We start from the raw sequence: 20,360 nt of genomic DNA on the forward strand, positions 1-20,360 counted from the left end.
GGTTCAGCGGATTGACAAATCACGCTAGCAACTGTGTTGGTATGTCCAACCAGTGTATGGACATTTGCCTTCGTACGCATGTCCCATACTCTTCCCGTAGAATCTCGTCCCGCTGTTACAAGAACGTCCACGGTGGGATGCAACGCCATAGAATATACGGCCGACAGATGTCCGTGATAATGCCTGATTACCTTGTTATATTCCAGGTCCCAGCACTTCACTTGCCGGTCCTCGCCGCAGGAAAACAGGTAAGGATGCCTTTGAGAAAAGGCAAGACCGCGCACGCTGCTTATATGGCCAGTTAAGGAAACTTTCAGTTTTCCGCTTGAGAGGTCCCATATCTAATTTCAAAAAAATTATGTGTGAATTATTACCTCTGCTAATTTCCTATGTTCCGAGAGAAACGTCAATAGATTAAAATATTTCAAAATCGGATACCCACTTTGATCACTCTATCAGCTGAACCGGTTGCGAACCATTCATTTCCAGGTTCGACAGCGCAACATCGCACCCATCCAAGGTGTCCGCTAATGACTCTATATAATTTCCAAGGCGGATGCCACTTAGGTTTAGCCATTGAAGGTGTTTTCTTCTGGGGCGCCATTAGCGCACTGCTACTTGCGTTACCTCCTCCGCCTGTTACTGTTGCAACTACTCCTGTGTTTGCCTGTGTTATATTGTAAGGAACAACTGCCGAAGTCATGTTAACTTCAAAAGTTTCATCTAAAAGTATATTTACAAAAATGAATATAATTATATACATAGCAAAAGAAATTTTTTATCTCGATTATATTATACTACCTCCTGGTGGTGGAGGATCTGCAATGTTATCTTGCTGCGCTTTGGTTATATTATTTTGCTTAACACGTTCCAACACTGGACCGTAACTGTCTTTCGCTTTAATAGCCTTCTTTATTTGTTGTCTGAAAAAAAAGAAAGGGAAATTATGCTTGATATAAACGGATTGATGAGTAATTTGTAGCAACTGTGGACTTACAAAACGGGATCCACTGGTGGTAAAGTTCCTTGATTAGATAGAAACATGTCATGAGTTCTTTTTAAAGAACGAAATACTAATGTATGTACCGAATGTTTCTGGACATCCTAGAATATAGAATAATTAATCGTATATGAAATTTATATTATATATACAGGGTGACTCAGAAATACTTCAACAAACTTTGGGGGTGAATTCGCCACACAAAAAATGTAAAAAAATTTCATATAAACACATGTCCGGAAATGCCTGATTTATGAGTTATAATCAAAAAATCACATTCAATTCAGTACCATGGCCTGACTTAAATTCATTAAATTTTTATCTATGGGGACACTTTAAAGCCCTAGTTTATGCAACTGAAATCGCAAATAAAGAGATGCTTCACCACAATGCCTCATATATGCCTGTAAAATTAAAACATTTGCTACTGTCATAGGATCTTTGAAAGGATGCAACAGTCCATGATTCGATGTGTCCATGCATGCATTAAAGCAGGTGGAGAATATTTTGAATATTTGTTATAAATTGTGAGAGTAGATAAATAATTGAACTAAAAATGTATTACATTGGTCATGTGTCATTGTAGATATATTCAGTTTTCGTTGAAATCTTTCGATTATAACTCATAAACACAGGCATTTCCAGATATATGTTTATATGACATTTTTTTCTTGTTTTTGTGTGGAGAAGTCACTCCCAAAGTTTGTTGAAGTATTTTTGAATCACCCTGTATACATACACAATGTCCATACATATATTTATGTAATTTAAAATAATATTAAAAATATAATTCAAAATATTTATTACCATCTCTTGTAGTACAGGCCGATATAGTTGGCATCACCTACTCTCAAAAATCCGGCAAATGCTTCTTCCTTTACTCTTTATTCAATGGATCGAACAAAAAATATTTGTTTCTTCTTCTTCTTTTATATGGCTGATTAGGCTTCAATAAATAATTTGTCTATACGCCAGTTGATAAAAATATTTGTTTAATTTCCAACCTCTCGCTATTCTCTATTCTAGACACTGAAATCTTCTTCTTCTTCTTCTTCTTGTGAATGGCACCGGCAGAGAGAAGCCTGAGAGAGGCAATGCCGGCGATTTTCGTGGGACGCTTTTTCTAGGCCGTAGAGCAGCGCCGTGCATCCACTTTTAGGAATTGGAAACACTTACCCACATTCACATTTCGGTACTGTCGGTCAAATCTCCATATGGTTCATGTCCGTGCTACATCCACTTTTCGATACTGTCGGTCATTTGGTTCATATCCGTGCTACATCCACTTTTCGATCTTTTCGATAGTGGTAGTACACTGAGCGCTTGACAAAGAGAGATGATCGCGCCGTCTTTGTCTCTCTTTCATCGCGTATGTGTGTAGTATCTGTGAAGGCACAAACACCGATACGTTGAGCACACGGATGCGATCGTTGAGAGATAAATCTAGACAAGGAGCGACAATGCTTTCTGGCCTCTCGTGGCAGAAAGCAGTAATGCAACAAGACTAATGGGCGCCCACTTTTTATAAATTTTATGTTTACTTATGCGCATATGTACAGATATATACCAATAGTATATAGAAATGTTACATATGTTTCAAAATTGCACAATGATAAATAATATTAGTAGAATAATAGCTAATAGAGTGAACTAATATACAACGTGTAAGAGATACGGGCACTTCTTAGACTTGGCAATTTATTGCAAAAAGTGGATGTATTAGCATAGACATGAACCAAAATGACCGACAGTATCGAAAAGTGGATGTAGCACGGACATGAACCATATGGAGATTTGACCGACAGTACCGAAAAGTGGATGTGGGTAAGTGTTTCCAATTCCTAAAAGTGGATGCACGGCGCTGCTCTACGGCCTAGAAAAAGCGTCCCACGAAAATCGCCGGCATTGCCTCTCTCAGGCTTCTCTCTGGCACCGGGCCTGAGATACACAGGCCCACACGGCCAAGTCGATGAATATAAATAGCGCTAATGTTGTAGAGATCAAGTTGTGGGTTAGTATCAGAAATTTTATTTAGATGAGAGTTACTGATAGGATGCTACAGAAAGAATTCCTCTTTAGAAAAGAAGAATAGAATTCAAAAATAAGGTCCAAAGGACACACGCGTAACGTGTCTGAACACGACAGTACTCGACCAAGACCGCAACCGCAACGGAAGTAGACACTGAACCATATACATAGTATATTTAGACCGAGTGTTGAGGAGTGGGGGTAAAGATGCACGTAGAAAAGGACATACTCTGTTTCGTGCCCCTTGCGTTCTCTCTCGCTCGCACGTAGCATAGCGTACTCTTTCGCTATGCTACATGCGAGTGAGAGAGAACGCAAGGAGCATGGAACAGAGTATGTACCTTGGCCCCCACTCCTCAACACTCGGTCTAGATATACTATGTCTATGCCCAACCCTGTCGGTGGTTGCGATCTATATGTTTTATCATCGACGGTGCGTTCAGGTTCTGCGGTTCTGCCGTCTCGGCGACAACGACGCCACTATCGAGGCAGCCCATTGACGGTTTAAATTCAAAAAAGTAACGGCATGTGTTTACTGGAGTCGTTTTGTGACGACAGTGATATGTACGGATTTTCCTCGTGCAATAAGAAGTTGATACTTTGCAAGAATTAAGGTACGCATCCGATTTACGACAGCTATGCGTTGGTCTTTTCAATTGACAATGTTATTCCTTTCCACAGAGAGGATAATAACGTCGGAATACAATGGACGATCAACACGAGTGGAGGCCAGTCGTGCAAAAAATGGTCGTGGAGCTTGAGCAAGCGCTCGACGAGCTGCAGAAGACTTGGGAAGACATAGGTTGCACCAGAGAAACGCGGGAGATGTATTACGAGCAGGCGCACAATCACATAAAGGATCTGTTGAACGAGATGGTGGCCGAGTCGCAGACAAAGAAGCAGCTATTGCTGGAGAGTATAAAGGACCTATTGAAGCGGACAACAGTACTGTATACGGAGCTGCATCTCGACATGGAGCCCAAAAGCTACGATCAGATCCCTTTGAGTAAAGTGGAACAGATGCTTCGAAGTGAGATGCAAGATCTGGAACACATGAAGAAGGAACGTTTGATGATTCTGACAGAATTGTTGGCGAAAGAATACGATATTTGCCAGAAGCTCGGTGTCAAGAAGTTAAATATTACCACGGATGTTCTGCCCACCGAGCAGGAACTCGAGAGTTTTAAATTATATCTGCAAAAACAAGACAATGAGAAGATACGTTTGGAGAATGTTTTTACAGATATACGTCGTTCTATAATTAAGATGATGGACGACTTGGACATATCCCCATCTTCGCCATTTCAACAATTAATCTGCGAGAATCCCGAAGAGTTCGTGCTCAGTGCGAATAATATGGCAAAATTGAGAGAATTTAGGGATGAATTGAAAACGCAAGTAGAAGAGACGAAATGCCGTGTCGAGAAAATGAAGGAAGATTTGTTAGCGCTATGGAAATATCTCGATGAGCCTGCTGACGTTTGTCAATTGTTCCTCGACAAATATTCCGATTACAGCACTGGCACTATAAACGCTCTCAATGTGGAGATCAAACGTTGTAAGGAGAGCAGGAAGGAAAACATATTCAAATATGTCACGCAGATCAGATTAGAATTGATGAACTTGTGGGATTTATGCAAATATTGCGAAGCAGAAAGGAATATGTTTGCGCCATTTCATTCTAATACATTTACGGAGGATCTGTTGACATTACACGAGTTAGAAGTGGAAAGACTGCGCAAATTTTATAACGATAATCGAACGATATTTGAGCTTCTGGAGCAGCGCGAGAACCTTATAATGAAGATAAAGGAATTGCTTCAGCGTGCAAATAATCCGGATCGCTATCACAATCGCGGCGGACAATTGTTGATGGAGGAGAAAGAGCGCAAGGTGATACAAAAGAAATTACCCAAAATAGAGACGGAATTACAGCGATTGGTAAACGAATATGAAAGCAAGCACAACCAAATGTTCACTATTTACGGCATGTCGTTGGAAAGTGTTTTAGCGGAAACTTGGGAGAATATTAATCATGAGAAGGAGACGATGAAGAAGGCGAGGAAGGAGGCAAAGGACAAATCTATCAAGAAGTCGCCCTTGAACAGTTCGAAAAAGACGCCGGGTATATCCCATCTCAGCGTTCACCGAGGTCCTACCCCGCTTTCGAAGCGCAAATTGTTCAGTCCGTCCCCTAACACGTCGATAAAGCGCAGAAATAAAAACGGCGACAAAAATAAACCTACTGTCAGCGGATCCAAGATCAGAAGAAGCAGAGGAATTCCGAAAATCGTTGTTCAGAAGACGCACCGATCCTCCAAAGGCGGGCAGAACAGAAAGGAATCGTTGTCGCCCGTTAACAGCATCATAGATACTACGTATAATCAATTCCAGGGCCACATGACGGACAGGGAGGAATTGCACAGCTCGATGCTGCCGGAGCAGATATTGAGAAATTCCAATAAAGTCAATTTTAACAAGACACCGATAGTACGAACGCCCATGAAACCGTTGAGGAAGAATCTCTCCGCGGCCACGACGCCGGTCGCACGTGGTTCCGCCCGCAAAGCACCGCACAGTCCTAGAATCAATAATACACCCAAGTTAGCGACGGCTCCGAGTAATTTGCCCTTCATCTTTTAAGCGAGAACGAGATGAGAAATTTTTAATAATATATAACGGTGAAATTAATGTTCTTATCTGCGAGAACGATTTTGCAAGCATTAATTTAACAAAGTCTTACACAAATGTTTCAAGATTTTTGCTTTCGATAGGTTTCTATCGTATGTGGTAACAGTACAAACGCGCGAGATTCGATATACATCATTGCTTGATGACGTTGGAACAAACGCAAGAATTGTTTTTGATGTAACCTACCGTATGCAATCAATAACTTAACTTAATTATAATTTTTTTGTTATATTGCTAGATTTAACAAAAAAGTACTTTACTTTCTCATGATACTTTTCTTCCACTGAACAGGAGTGTAGCTTGATGCAATCTTTATATGCAGCTAGTAGTGAAGTGTAGATTAAAAGTTTAGTATTATTGCATATGTCAAATAAGTCAGTGTATAAACGTTTTTCTCTGTGAAAGTTTTAAGATTTAAATAGGATAATTTTTGTACACACTCTATATGAAAAAAACAGGTTGCAAGCTTTCTTTACGCATGTATAATATTTTTTCGGAATATATAAAACTGCGCTTTAATTTTTATCTTTGAACATATCAAATATAATATATCGTATTTAAAAATATAATTCCACCAAATTTTCTATTGGATTACAAAAGATTTGTATTCTAATGAGAAATCAGCTGTTACCCGATATTATTTATCGCATTAAGATAACGACAATTAAGATAAATAGTTATTAGTTTAGAAATAAAAGAAAAAAAATATACAATATATATTTTTAATGAAATTATACTTTTTCTCGTGATGAAATATCGATTGTAGATAAAATTTATGGCGCCCTCTAGAGTTTAATGCAAGATTTGAGGAAAGGCTGAATCATTAGGTTGGATCGAGATTTAGTTTAGAACGCCATACGATTTAACACTGTTTAACACTAACTGCGAGATGGAAATATAAGGGCGATTTGCTTGTTTATAATTCTTTTGCATCCTATATAACAAATCACTCGTTACATAATTGACTCTTGAAAAAGAGATAGGAAGTCAAAAAATGGGAGACATAAAATCTTTCTTCCACCAGTGGTGTGCGAAGAATGGTAAAGAACCACAATTTGATGTTAGACAAACAGGTAAGGAAAAATTGAATGGGACAAAAAAATATTGTTTTACGATACTTTACTACAAGGCGACTATAATTATAACTTTATACAGGGTGATTCAGAAATACTTGTACAAACTCTGGAGACGAGTTTTCCACATATGAACAAGAAAAAAATGTCATATAAACATATATCTGGAAATACCTGGTTTATGAGTTGTAATCGAAAGATTTCAATGACAAAAACTGACAGAATATATCTTAAATGACACATGACCAATGTAATACATTTTCAGTTTAATTGTTTATCTACTCGCAATTCACAACAAATGCTCAAAATGTCCTCTACCAGCTTCAATGCACGCATGGATATGTTGGATCATGGACTGTCGCACTTTCAAAGATTTCGTGACAGTTGCGAATGGTTTCACAGGCATCTACCATATGTTGGTGAAGCGTCTCTTCATTTGCAATTTCAGTTGCATAAACTAGAGCTTTTAAGTGTCTCCACAGATAAAAATATAATGGATTTAAATCAAGTCATTATAGTTAATTGAATGTAATCTTTCGATTGATTATAACTCATAAATTAGGCATTACTGGACATATGTGTATATGACATTTTTTTCTTCTTTATGTATGGAGAACTCAGTCCCAAAGTTTGTACAAGTATTTCTGAATCAGCCAGTATAGATAATACTTTTTACAATATCTCTCTCTCGTTAAAATATAGTAAAATATATTCATACACACACTATTAAAAAATATAATTATTCGTTTTAATATAAACTAAATGTTATCAGCAGCATTCGTATACTAGATTGCTTCTTCGATTTTATTGAAAGACTGTACATGTAATATACATTTTGTATTTTCCGCAGGTCCGAAGCACAGGCAACGCTTCCTCTGCGAATTGCGAGTACCCGGGTTCGACTATGTCGGTGCGGGAAACTCGACCAACAAGAAAGATGCGCAGGGAAACGCCGCCAAAGATTACGTCAATTACTTAGTACGTACGGACCGTGTAAATTCGAACGACGTGCCGAGGGACAACGCAACGCTGCCGGGCACGATGACGCCGGATCACGGTTTCAAACCGGAAATCTCGACGCCGGTGAAATCGGTGTTCCAAGGTGGCATGGGCCCGAATGACATCGGTCAGGCATACAGGCCTTACAACGAGCACGGCCAGAATAATTATACGTACATGGATAGATTGGCCGATCAAAAGAGAGTGGAAGATGCTGAGGACGTTGATGTAAACTCCGGAATACACGGAAATTGGACGATAGAAAACGCCAAATCCAAGCTCCATCAGTTCATGCAAACTAACAAAATAAATGCCGATTACAAGTATACCCCGGTCGGTCCTGATCATACGAGGTATGGAGACGGAGTCATTTTCTAGCACATTGGATTGGCGTTATGATGCAGTGATTGTTCAATTTATACATATATATATATATATATATGTATAATCTGTATGTTTGTAAAAAATTAAGTAAAAGTAATTACAAAGATTTAGCTAAAATAGAAAAATGGAGTAGGACAAAAAAAATATTTTCTGCGATACTTTTTTTGCAAGTTGACTAACGTAAAACGACTGACGTAATTATAACTTTTTTTTATAAGATATCTCTCGTTAAAATGTAGTAAAATGTTTTCACACGCATACTATCAAAAATAATAATTATCCGTTTTAATATAAACTAATAATAAATAAATTATAAAAATAAAAAATATATTTCATTTTCAGTTTAATTGTTTATCTACTCGCAATTCACAACAAATGCTCAAAATGTCCTCTACCAGCTTCAATGCACGCATGGATATGTTGGATCATGGACTGTCGCACTTTCAAAGATTTCGTGATTTACTATTTTCTAAACAATCGCTTGCCGATTGTTGTACCATTTGAACTTTAATAAGGCCATTTTGGAGTATATTGTTTGCTCACATCTAAAGCTGGTGCAAGAGAGTAATTATTGACTCTCTTGTACACAGATGACGATGGCATTAAACCAAAACTTTTATTAAACTGATTTAATAATGGTTTTGGTGCGACTAAATAAAGAAACTTTTCAATGTACTCCAATGTGGTCGTCTGTAATATCTTCAAATGGTAAGTCATTGTTATTCTTTGCAATTAATTGAGGGAATAAGTGGAATAAACAATAAACTTTGAAATAGATTTTTATTTTGCAAGAAGTGAATTAATTGAATATTTTACATTACAAATGCTGTAATGAATTCTATGAAAAATTATCGATAAAAATATATATTAACTTCAAATATATAGTTTTACAATAAACAAAATTTGCAAATTTATATTTCTTAATTTATTCCAAGTATTTTTTATTTGTAGAATTTTGATTGTCATGCTGAATTATTTGAAGCATCTTGTTAAAAATATTCATTTTATTCAATTGTATGTTATTTGATGTTTTTTTTCATGCTTGTTCCCTTAATTATTAAATGCATTGATGATACATTATTGTTACATAACACACATAGTTTATAATATTTATAATAAGAATTATCTTTTCGGCAGGAGTTTTATGGCAGAGATGTCAATTTATGTAAAACAACTTGGACGAAGTATGTTAATTATTATTTGTTAATTTTTATCTCCTTACATTAAAATTGTCTAATGTTTCAACATGTTTCAGGTATAACTGGTCGTGAAACTGGATCAAATAAACAAACAGCATCTAAAAGCTGTGCTTTGTCTATTGTTCGTCAACTGTATCATTTAGGTGTTATTGAACCATTTAGTGGTACATTAAAAAAGAATAAAGATGCTGAACAGATGAAACCCTACCCTGTCAAAATTTCACCAGAACTGGAAAGTCAGATCCAGGATATCCTAATGAATTTGGATATAAAACCAATCGATGTTAAAGAGGTACTAATTATTATTATCAATCTAACATATACTGCAAGAATAACATACATACACATATCAAATAAATTGTGTATATTGATATGCTTGCACGTGTGTGTGTTAAAGCATTTTAGATTAGATTTATAATAAAAAATGAAATGTTTATTCATATAATACAGCCACCTATAGTAAAAGAAGAAAATAACGCATCAATTAACGGTGTGTCTTTACTGACGAATCAAGTTCTGGACGACTTTATATCTTCTGTACCGCAACCAGCCGGTGTCGTAAGCTGGTCGCCACCTCAGCCAAATTGGAATCCATGGACCGGATGCAATATTGACGAGGGGCCGTTGGCTTCAACATCTCTGGATCAACTGTCGGAAGATCTGATGAACGAGCAGCGCGACAAGTTACAACAAGATCCCAGTTTGCAGGCGAGCATCAAGGAAAGATCCAATCTGCCCGTGTTCGCCAAGAAAAACGAGATTATGAATGCCATTAACGAAAATCCGATCATCATTATACGCGGTAATACGGGATGCGGTAAGACCACGCAAGTTTGTCAATTCATTCTGGACGATTACATCGCGTCCGGCCAGGGTGCTTATTGCAGCATAGTTGTCACTCAACCGAGAAGAATCTCGGCCGTATCCGTGGCCGATCGAGTTGCCATCGAGAGATGCGAGACCCTGGGACAATCGATCGGATATTCCGTAAGATTCGAATCGTGTTTGCCGAGACCTTACGCCAGTGTGATGTTTTGCACCGTCGGCGTACTCTTGAGGAAACTCGAGGGCGGTCTCAGAGGCGTGTCGCACGTTATCGTCGACGAGATCCATGAACGAGATGTCAACTCGGATTTCATCATGGTCGTGCTCAGAGACATGATCCATCTCTATCCCGATCTCCGGATCATTCTTATGTCAGCTACGATCGACACAACGCTGTTCAGCGAGTACTTCAACAATTGTCCCGTGGTGGAAGTTCCTGGCAGAGCGTATCCCGTGCAGCAATACTTCTTGGAGGATTGTATACAACTGACACATTTTGTTCCGCCGACAGCTTCCGGGAAACGTAAATCTAGGGACTCGGACGACTTACCGACGGCGGATGGAGAGCCGGAGGAAAATCTGAATAAGGTTATCGGTAATGACTATTCTGTCGAAACGAAGAACGCTATGGCGCAGTTGACGGAGAAGGAGATAAGTTTTGAGCTAATAGAAGCGATACTTACGTATATCAAGGGACAGAACATCCCAGGTGCTGTATTGATTTTTCTACCTGGTTGGAACTTGATATTCGCATTGATGAAACACTTCCAGCAACATCTCGTCTTTGGCGGATCGTCCTATCTCATTATCCCGCTACATTCGCAATTACCGAGAGAAGATCAGCGCAAGGTCTTTGATCCCGTACCACTTTCCGTGACGAAGATCATCTTATCTACGAACATTGCCGAAACTTCGATTACAATCAACGACGTCGTTTACGTCATAGACTCTTGCAAGGCCAAAATGAAGTTGTTCACGTCTCACAATAATATGACCAATTATGCGACCGTTTGGGCCAGTAAAACGAATCTGGAACAACGCAAGGGTAGAGCGGGTCGCGTTAAGCCCGGCTTCTGTTTCCACTTGTGCTCAAGAGCCCGATTTAATAAGATGGACGAGCACATGACACCGGAAATGTTCAGGACGCCTCTGCACGAGCTGGCATTGAGCATCAAACTGTTGAGATTAGGCAATATTGGCCAATTCCTGTCGAAGGCAATCGAGCCGCCTCCTATCGATGCCGTGATCGAAGCGGAAGTCGTATTAAGAGGTATCCGCTTTTTATACACTTTCATCCTCTTTCCCAATCCCTAGAGAATCACTTTCTTTATAAATGTCTCAATTACAGAAATGAAATGCTTGGACAAGAACGACGAATTAACGCCTCTCGGCAAGATACTGGCCCGTTTACCGATAGAACCGCGACTAGGAAAAATGATGATTCTGGGCTGTATGTTTCGCGTGGGTGACGCGCTCTCGACGATGGCCGCGAACAGCACCACCTTCCCGGAGGTGTACAACATGGGTCCGGACATGAGAAGACTGACCGCTCAGCAAAAGTGGTTCGCCGGTGCACGATACAGCGACCACGTCGCTATGTTTCACGCTTTTCAAGCCTGGGAAGAGGCGAGAACCAACGGTGAATGGGCGGAACAGGCCTTTTGCGAGTCGAAGAACTTGAGTATGCCAACTTTACGAATAACATGGGAGGCTAAGGTCGGTGGAATCGCGGTTGCATTGTATTTCTATTATCGTATCGATGTGACTTTGTTTATATTTCTTGTTACGCATAGAATCAACTACAAGCGCTGCTGCAAAGCGCCGGCTTTCCCGAGGAGACTCTGTGCCCGACCCCGTTGAACTATCAAGCTGTCTCGGACCCGCGTCTCGATACTATCACCGCGCTGTTATGCATGGGCCTTTACCCAAATGTGTGCTTCCACAAGGAGAAGCGGAAAGTTCTTACCACGGAATCGAAAGCTGCGCTGATTCACAAGACATCGGTGAACTGCAGCAACTTTGAGCAAAACTTTCCGTTCCCGTTCTTCGTATTCGGCGAGAAAGTAAGGATAAATTCGATTTTCCCGATGTGCGTCTGTCTCCTCGTTGAATGTCCTCTGTAATCCCCCTTTTTATCTTCTTTTCCCTTCAGATTCGTACAAGAGCTGTGTCTTGCAAGCAAATGTCCATGGTATCGCCCATCCATCTGTTGCTGTTCGGATCCCGGAAAGTGGAATACGTGGACGGCGTGATTAGGCTAGACAATTGGATCAATTTGGACATGAATCCGCAACATGCAGCGGCCATAGTCGCTCTACGGCCCGCATTGGAGAGTCTCGTGGTCAGAGCATCTAAAGATCCGGAAACAATTTTGGAATTGAGCCCCACCGAAGAGAAGGTATATGAGAATCGAAATTGGGAATAATAATAATAATAATAATAATAATAATAATATAACATCTCTTCTATATTATATCTTGAAAAATAATATCTATAAAAATATACATCTAGTATTTCTAATATCTAGTATTATCTTTTGACGATAGTGTGCCAAGATAAAAAAAAATTACTTCTCGTCTCATTAGGTGCTGAGCGTGATTAAGTCATTATGCAGCATGAACGCTTGTCGTCACGAATTGGAACAGATTACCGGGGGCAGTTTTCAATCGCGTCGTCCACCAAGGGAACATATGACCGGTTTTCACTCCAATCACTCCTGTACTCCTTCGAAAATAATGCGCGGAAACGGTGGTTACCGCGGAGCATCATTCACGAACAGCGATGGTTATGGTAGGAGTGGTGGTGATGGTTTCGGGAGTAACAACAGCGGTTATGGAGGATACAACAGAGGAGGCTACAACAATAGAGGATACGTTCCACGTGGTCGCAGAGGAAATTGGAGCGGCCGCGGCATCGGCGGCGGAGGAGGATTTCGTGGCCGCTATTAATTAATATTTTACGGCATTGATATTATTACAGTATATTGATCGTTATCACTATCTATTATGCTATAGTGTTATATGTATTTATAGACTATACAGGGTGTATCCAGGGTATAAATCGTAGTAGACACAGAATGTGATTTCTCGTACAAATGTTAATCGAAAATGTAGAATAAAGTTTTTTCATATAAGACCGTCTTCAAGAAAATTATTTTCAAAATTCCTCGTATGGAAAAATTTCATTACGCATTTTCGATTTTACATTTGCACGAGGAATCATATCCGCATATTTCGTTTGTATCATGATTCTTACACGATATATCCTGTATATATATATTAAGGTTACATGAGTAAAGCTAGCGTAAACGTAATACTTATGTCGGATGTAATCTTGATATTATATCAATGATATTTGTATGTGGTCTAAAACACACACTTTTTTTTATCAATCAACTTTTTGATGTATTGTATCATGTACATCGCGATTATAAATAAATGTACGATATGCTCGTCTCTCGCATATAAAATCGCGTATTTATAGACTGTAGTTTTGAATAGTATTAGATAAAAAATAGAGAATATTTAATAATATAATATAAATATATATTATAAATATTACTATTACCATTTGACGGAAGACGGAAGTGAACCGAGAAAGAGTAGGCGATATCATTACGGACGGAGATATGTTGCGGATCTATTTTTCGAACATATGTATCCGTGGGACAGCAGGTGGCCGACGGAAAATGGCGAGAATCCGCGCGATGTAAGAACTGTCACAAATTGACATTTGCCAGGTGAACGCCACGTCCAAAAGACAGAGAGAGAAAGAGTGCCGAGGTAGATAGACTTTAATCCCGCGACTGTCGCGCTCGCAAGAAGTTGGAAAGAAGAAAAAAAAAAGAGAAGCGATCTCGCGATGGTTCGACGGTTGGTGGTTGCGAAACGTCACGAGTGACACGAGGGTGACGACGATGACGAATTCTTCCTTCGATGTGCAACGCAGAGAGAACGACAACGCTCTGAGATAAAATACAATAGAAACGATGAGATGAGACATCGTCGTTCGTTCGCGACACTCGCCCAGCGAAACGATATTATTACCAATATCTAGCGTCCCCGTGTGAACCTTGAACGATCGTTCAAGAGCGCTCGAGGTTATAAGCAGTTATGCGTCTGATGTACGTCGATCGAGATAGACGGATGGACGGTGCTACGATTGACGCGTTGACAGTTCGCCGCCAGACATGTGCGCTGCTCGGCGCTCTTTAAGGTCGACGTCTCGTTAGCGAGAGCGGGATTCCTTCGTTTCTTCAACTGGCTGTGAAAAAGTGTGCAACGTAACTGTACCGAGTCCAAAGAGTTGAGTAGCGCGAACGTCATCGCGGTTTTCCTATTTTTTATTGCCCTTGATTGACCAGAGTAAGATTTTTTGGGGAAAAAATATTTAAATCATGTTCTATCTACATTTCTATAATTTTTTGGAGTTAAGTAATTTAATACATACATACATATATATATATATTCAAAACAAAAATAATTTTCCTTTGGAAGTACGCTCGCAAACGCTTCGTTCAAGAGATATTGACTTCTTAAGTTACAGAAGGAATGAATAATATAGGAATGAATAATGTCAAAATAATCTAGGTTTATTTTTTTTATTGCTTTACAATAATCAAAATTTAATTATTAAATGTTTTGTTCAAAATGATGGCCTTCAGCCTAGAGACAAGCATTGCACCTATCGATGAGAGAATGAGTGGCTGACTGACATTGCGCGTCTATAATTTTTTTGCACGCTTGCACTATCCTCCGTTTTAATGATTATTAATTTTGTTTTAGTTTTGTTTACAGTGCGAATACAAGCCTGTTAATGACCTTTCATCTCCAAAACAAAAAAAGACATTTTGACATTATTCATTTCTGTAGTTCTGTAACTTAAGAAGTCAATATCTCTTGAACAAAACACATTTGCGAGTATATTTCCAGAGGAAAATTATTTATGTCTTAAGATCCTAAATTCATATTTTAAATTTGGCCATTTAATCTGAAAGCACCCTATATATCTCTCCGTGTTACTTCTATCCAGGTATATAGATATACATACATAAAACACTGGTCAAGATGGATCAAGAAACGGTCTACGGCACGCATGAGGATAGTCATGTTGTCATGTCGGAGAAGGTGCAGTCTCTGGCAGGCAGCATCTATCAAGAGTTCGAGAAGATGATAGCAAGATACGATGAGGATGTAGTGAAAGACTTGATGCCCCTGCTAGTCAATGTGTTAGAATGCCTGGATATATCTTATACCGAGAATCAAGAGCGGGAAGTAGAATTAGAGTTATTGAGGGAGGACAACGAGCAGCTCGTCACGCAGTATGAAAGGGAGAAACAATTGAGAAAGGCGTCAGATCAGGTAATCCTTTTTTTTATTAAATAATCTTTAGAATCTACAAATTTATGCTGTTCGAAATAATAATGCGACTATGAATACGTTTATCTCAGAAACTTCTCGAACTAGAAGATATATCCGAGGATGAGAGAAAGGAGCTTTTATCGAAGATTGATAGCTTGGAATCTATTGTAAGAATGCTGGAACTGAAGACTAAGAACTCCCACGATCACGGTACAAATGCCATTGGCGCTTCCAGTCTACCCATTCACAGTTCTTCTTTCTACAGTAGAGTAGAAGATTTCATTTTCCTTTTTTTTTTTTTTTTTTTTTTTTTTTTTTTTTTTTTTTTTTTTTGGGTTTTGTTTTTTTTTTGTTTTATGTTATGTATTTTTATATATGTGCGTATTCTTGTATGCACTGTATAGTAAGAGGTGTGCGAAAAATATGGGATATAAATTTATTTTGTTTTTATCATTTTCTCCTTATTTGCATTATTTCTTCACTTTTTTACATTATTTCATATGTGATTATTTATGATTCTATCATTATTTGACACTTCACAATAAATAGTTATATATCTCTTTTGTAATATCCATTATGAATGCTTGCTCTCTATTCAAAATAAGTGATGTTATCGTTCAAGTTAAAGATTCTGTTGCTTATCGAATTTGTTGCTTACGTCAGTTGTTCCCTATTCGTTTTTGAAAACATGAAATATGTTTTGTATCTGTTTAAAAAATTGCCTCGCATATGCATTACATTTACTGGCATTTATTTACAGTTGGCCGGCTTGAGGAGAAAGAAGCTGAACTGAAACGCGAATATTCCCGGCTACACGACAGATATACGGAATTGTTCAAGACCCATGTCGATTACATGGAGAGGACGAAAATGCTGGTCGGTAGCACGGAAAGATTGGAGAACGTATCTACAAGTCGTGCGCCATCGCGATTACCCTCTCTCGGTCTCGCTCATATGTCGCGCAGCTCCGGGCCACTCAGCTACGGTTTTCAGAGCCTGGAGGCTAGCATGAACGCCGAGGATGTTCACGAGGATATCGTACCGAACGCCGCCAATTTAAGAACCGAGATGTTGGACAGTAGTAGCGAAGCCGCTATCGAAACGTCCGATAAGAGCCAGCTGACCGATCAACCGGTGCAAGAGAACAAGACTACGGCTATATCTAGACGTATGTTGTGTATGTTTGATAAGATATTTTGTTGCGAAAGATGCTCCTTCGCTTGACAACTCAAAGTTCTAAGAGTGTACGTTTCCGCAGATGAAAGTCCAGAAACGGAGGTGCCCCCAACTTTGATGACACCAACGACACCGACCGCCGGCACGGAGAAGCTGGCGACTACGCCGGGAGGTAGAAGCAGAACCGAAAGGGAGCAACGAAGCGGCAATACATTGTATCAGGAATTAAGTTTCCAGGACGCTGATGCTCTAGGCGAGATGGATGAGGGCGCGGACATTACCGGTATTACATTCTCGCGCATATTATAGGAATATACTCGCATCTCAAAGTTTGTTTCTTGTAAAATTAAACCGATACACTCGTTTCATTTTAGGAAGCTTGGTACATCCTGGTGAATATGCTTCATCAGGTACGCACATTCATTATATACGCATTCTGAACAAACTCATATGTATATATATATATTCATTCATTCACTCACCCATTTTTCAAGTTAACAATTTCTAACAATTCCCTCAACTTGTATTTGTGTTTCATTTGCCTCTGCGTCCTATGCTGGCTCGTGTCACACTTGCAACGCGCGCGATCGCATGACACTAACTTATCGTGCAGTCAATGACAACTTCTTTGGTAAGATATACGCTAGTAATAATACTTTTTTATATGACATACATTTTTTATTAACATCAAATGTGTGAATGAGACAATTATTCTTAAACGAGCTTCCCATATGATAATCAATTATTGATAAAAGTTGATAAATACAATTATGGTACATATTGTTTATTGCAAAACGTTTCTTCTAATTTCTGAACTTATTGTTTTATAGTACATTTATCAGTTCTTTTTTTTACAGGTATGGGGAAGGAAGTGGAAAATCTTATTATGGAGAACAATGAACTGCTAGCGACAAAGTAAGCGCTTTATTACTAATACACAGTAATATAATTTCTATATATCGAAGTAGTCCAACATTAAATATTTTTTTATAGGAACGCACTTAATGTCGTCAAAGATGACCTAATTGTTAAAGTGGACGAATTGACGAGGTAAGTTAAATATATTTTATTGCAATATCTCGATATAATTTTTAGATATATTATTAAAAACTTTAACATATTTTTTTCTCAGCGAGCAAGAGATATTGCGAGAGGAGGTTCGAGGCTTACAGCAGGCGCGGGAACGATTGCGGCAACGAATCGCCGCCCTCGAGGAAGAACTGAAGAAGGCCAAGGAGGAAGCGGAGGCGGCAGCTAAAGCAACTAAGAGCGATGACGAGGAGGACGTGCCTCTGTCCCAGAGAAAGCGGTTCACGCGAGTGGAGATGGCGAGGGTGCTCATGGAACGGAATCAGTACAAGGAACGTTTTATCGAACTTCAAGACGCTGTCAGGTGGACGGAAATGATAAGAGCCAGCAAAACCGTCCCTTCTAGCATCTCGGGTGGGAAGGGAGGTTCCGTATGGAAGTTGTACGTACATTTAATAACGTATTTGTTGAACTGAAGAAAGAAAGCGAGGAGGGAAAAGCGATTAATTCGCGCATCATTTCCATTCCAGTTTTAGCAATCTCTTCACAGGCCCAGCCGATCGAGGGACGTTGGTGCGTTCCGCGCATACGTTACCGCACGTGCGGTACAGCGCGCCGGCGAATCAGGTCGTTCCGGCGCCGCCCTTGGATGCCATGCGTAGACGTACGTTGAAAAGTCGTCAAGATTTTCTCGACCAAGGAGACACCATGTGAGAAATCAATCAAATTTTATACACATGCACGTAGATAGATATATATTATACATCGACGTGATGCATCGAGATCTGCCTGATTTTTATCTATTAGTTCGTTATCATATAGGTTCTCGTTTTCTTTTTCACACATTTTATGTCCTACTTCTTTTTTTTTCCGATCATCTTTCTGGGTTTTTTTTTTTCCCTCCCCCCCAGGAGTATTTCTCGCGAATGTGAGAGTTTTACAACATGAGTTAACGCGTAATTTTTTACACCGATATTTTCTTATCGTCAAAATTGTAATGACAAGTGCAGAAAAAAAGGTAATACCATTTTATAATTCACACGGGGCAGAATTTATTAAAACGAAAAGAACTTTGTATATATAATTTTCTGAATTGCTCATCTTTGCAGATTAGAATCCTCTTTGGTCAGTTGGGATCCGTAATCATGTCACGATTCACGGTATTAGTCTCAATTGCACTAAAGAGACGTGAGTCTTTTCTGAATAATTTATCCTGTTAACTGACGAGATTTGTGCGCGCATTGCAATACATGTATTAACCAATGTTTGCTTAATTTTGTAATCAATTTGACTCTCTTTAACAAGCATCTAGATTTTTATTAAATTTTAATCGTATTATCGAAATTGAAATAGTGTATCGTTTTACAAGACATCAAGATTATTCCTTCTCTTCTTGTTCTTTTTTTAATTAATATAACTTTATTTTTACAATTAAATCCCTTATCAAGAATCCGTTAAATCAAGTCTTATCAAATTTTAGCATGATATATTATACCATGATGTATACATTGCTCATAAGAGTGCAAGAACTTTGCACTAATTATGCCATTAGATAGATCATCAACTTTTCTCATAGTAATGTTTGAACAAAGAAAAGACATAACTTTGTAAATACAAGTTTGTACAATTTTTGAAGAAATAATAATAATATGCGATCATTATTGATCGACAGAAATAAATGAAGTTTTGATTACGTTATAAACTTGGCCTTTATTTCACTCTTGTTACTGCGCTTTTGGTCTTTTTGTTGTTCGGGTTTCGTCCTTGCCTCTCCTCGTGGCGTTATCAAGAGATACCTGGTTTTTCTGGCTTCGGGTGGGGTGCTTATTGGTCAGCAGGTAAATCTGTTCCGCTAACTACTTCTAACTACTTCCGCTTCAACGTCAGAATCTAAGAAGTATATATGATAGATATATTCATAGATCTATACTTATAACAATACATACCTTTATGCGCTAATGAATATACTGTTGGCTGTGAAGATGAAGGAATCAAACGGTCGGAGGAAATATGTATGGAAGAGATATGTATGTGAAATGGATAGTCGAAGATATCGGATTATACAGCCAAACAGTCGCACAGTTTGCTAAGAATTCGGGGGAAAAGTTTCGATAATCTTCTCCCCTTTCTTTTCCTCCCTTTGAAACTCGCGAATAATTAAGAGTACGATTCGTATCGTCTTTGCAGATCATCCGAAAAGCTCGTAGCGAGACGCGCGAACGAACGAAGGGAGCAGTATCGTCAGGTGCGAGCGCACGTCAAGAAGGAGGACGGTCGTCTGCAAGCTTACGGATGGAGCTTACCGGGAAAGCCAAGCGCTCCCGTCAGACAACCCCCTGTTCCAGTTCCGGTGTACTGTCGACCTTTGCAAGAAACCGAGCCAGGCATGAAGGTTTGTATTATCCCCTCTCTCCTTCTTCCTTTCTTTTTTATGGATTCAAATTATAAAACTAATATTTAAACTAATATTTAATATATTTAAACATATACTTTTTTATTTTGAAAATATAATTTAAATTTATTATCAAAATATGTGAATGGTTTAGAAATATCTACTTTTATCCACAAAAACAAAATTTTATTCTTATTTATATTT

At 38.8% G+C, this 20,360-nt stretch overlaps 4 protein-coding genes across 12 annotated transcripts in view; 3 read left to right on the top strand and 1 right to left on the bottom strand.

The window, feature by feature from the left end:
- LOC115240503 (pleiotropic regulator 1) overlaps window positions 1-2,306 on the bottom strand; it is a 3,073-nt gene extending 767 nt beyond the window's left edge. Inside the window, 5 exon segments of the mRNA XM_029815695.1 lie at window positions 1-341; window positions 443-723; window positions 802-923; window positions 998-1,104; window positions 1,808-2,306. The exon segment at window positions 1-341 is cut by the window's left edge and continues 19 nt beyond it. Of these exon segments, the coding sequence (XP_029671555.1) occupies window positions 1-341; window positions 443-723; window positions 802-923; window positions 998-1,104; window positions 1,808-1,810 (854 nt within the window). The 5' untranslated portion in view covers window positions 1,811-2,306.
- Window positions 2,307-3,459: 1,153 nt separating this feature from the next.
- On the top strand, window positions 3,460-6,438 carry LOC115240526 (protein regulator of cytokinesis 1-like). The gene is made up of 2 exons (XM_029815732.1): window positions 3,460-3,642; window positions 3,710-6,438. Exon 2 carries the CDS (start codon window positions 3,734-3,736, stop codon window positions 5,669-5,671), a length of 1,938 nt encoding a protein of 645 aa, XP_029671592.1. The 5' UTR covers window positions 3,460-3,642; window positions 3,710-3,733; the 3' UTR covers window positions 5,672-6,438.
- A 79-nt stretch (window positions 6,439-6,517) lies between these two features.
- LOC115240496 (dosage compensation regulator) lies at window positions 6,518-13,668 on the top strand. Of its 2 annotated transcripts, XM_029815675.1 has the most exons (9): window positions 6,518-6,792; window positions 7,643-8,144; window positions 9,313-9,359; window positions 9,431-9,666; window positions 9,825-11,469; window positions 11,548-11,915; window positions 11,993-12,262; window positions 12,352-12,597; window positions 12,785-13,668. In XM_029815675.1, exons 1-9 carry the CDS (start codon window positions 6,714-6,716, stop codon window positions 13,145-13,147), a joined length of 3,756 nt encoding a protein of 1,251 aa, XP_029671535.1. In that variant the 5' UTR covers window positions 6,518-6,713; the 3' UTR covers window positions 13,148-13,668. The 2 variants fall into 2 exon arrangements, with proteins under 2 accessions (XP_029671535.1, XP_029671536.1); XM_029815676.1 differs by lacking the exons at window positions 6,518-6,792; window positions 7,643-8,144 and adding an exon at window positions 8,639-8,883.
- Window positions 13,669-13,771: 103 nt separating this feature from the next.
- LOC115240497 (JNK-interacting protein 3) overlaps window positions 13,772-20,360 on the top strand; it is an 11,743-nt gene continuing 5,154 nt past the window's right edge. For 5 of the 8 annotated variants that reach the window (XM_029815677.1, XM_029815683.1, XM_029815684.1 and 2 more), the window contains exons 1-12: window positions 13,772-14,503; window positions 15,231-15,559; window positions 15,649-15,769; window positions 16,320-16,736; window positions 16,818-17,018; window positions 17,110-17,145; window positions 17,349-17,366; window positions 17,593-17,650; window positions 17,729-17,785; window positions 17,868-18,206; window positions 18,295-18,474; window positions 19,952-20,156. In XM_029815677.1, the coding sequence (XP_029671537.1) occupies window positions 15,266-15,559; window positions 15,649-15,769; window positions 16,320-16,736; window positions 16,818-17,018; window positions 17,110-17,145; window positions 17,349-17,366; window positions 17,593-17,650; window positions 17,729-17,785; window positions 17,868-18,206; window positions 18,295-18,474; window positions 19,952-20,156 (1,926 nt within the window). In that variant the 5' untranslated portion in view covers window positions 13,772-14,503; window positions 15,231-15,265. The remainder of the gene's footprint in view (window positions 14,504-15,230; window positions 15,560-15,648; window positions 15,770-16,319; window positions 16,737-16,817; window positions 17,019-17,109; window positions 17,146-17,348; window positions 17,367-17,592; window positions 17,651-17,728; window positions 17,786-17,867; window positions 18,207-18,294; window positions 18,475-19,951; window positions 20,157-20,360) is intronic. The other 3 variants (XM_029815678.1, XM_029815682.1, XM_029815679.1) reach the window with 2 other exon arrangements.

Source organism: Formica exsecta, unplaced genomic scaffold (genome assembly GCF_003651465.1).
Source record: "Formica exsecta isolate Colony F162 unplaced genomic scaffold, ASM365146v1 scaffold44, whole genome shotgun sequence".
NCBI classification, from domain to species: Eukaryota; Metazoa; Arthropoda; class Insecta; order Hymenoptera; family Formicidae; genus Formica; species Formica exsecta.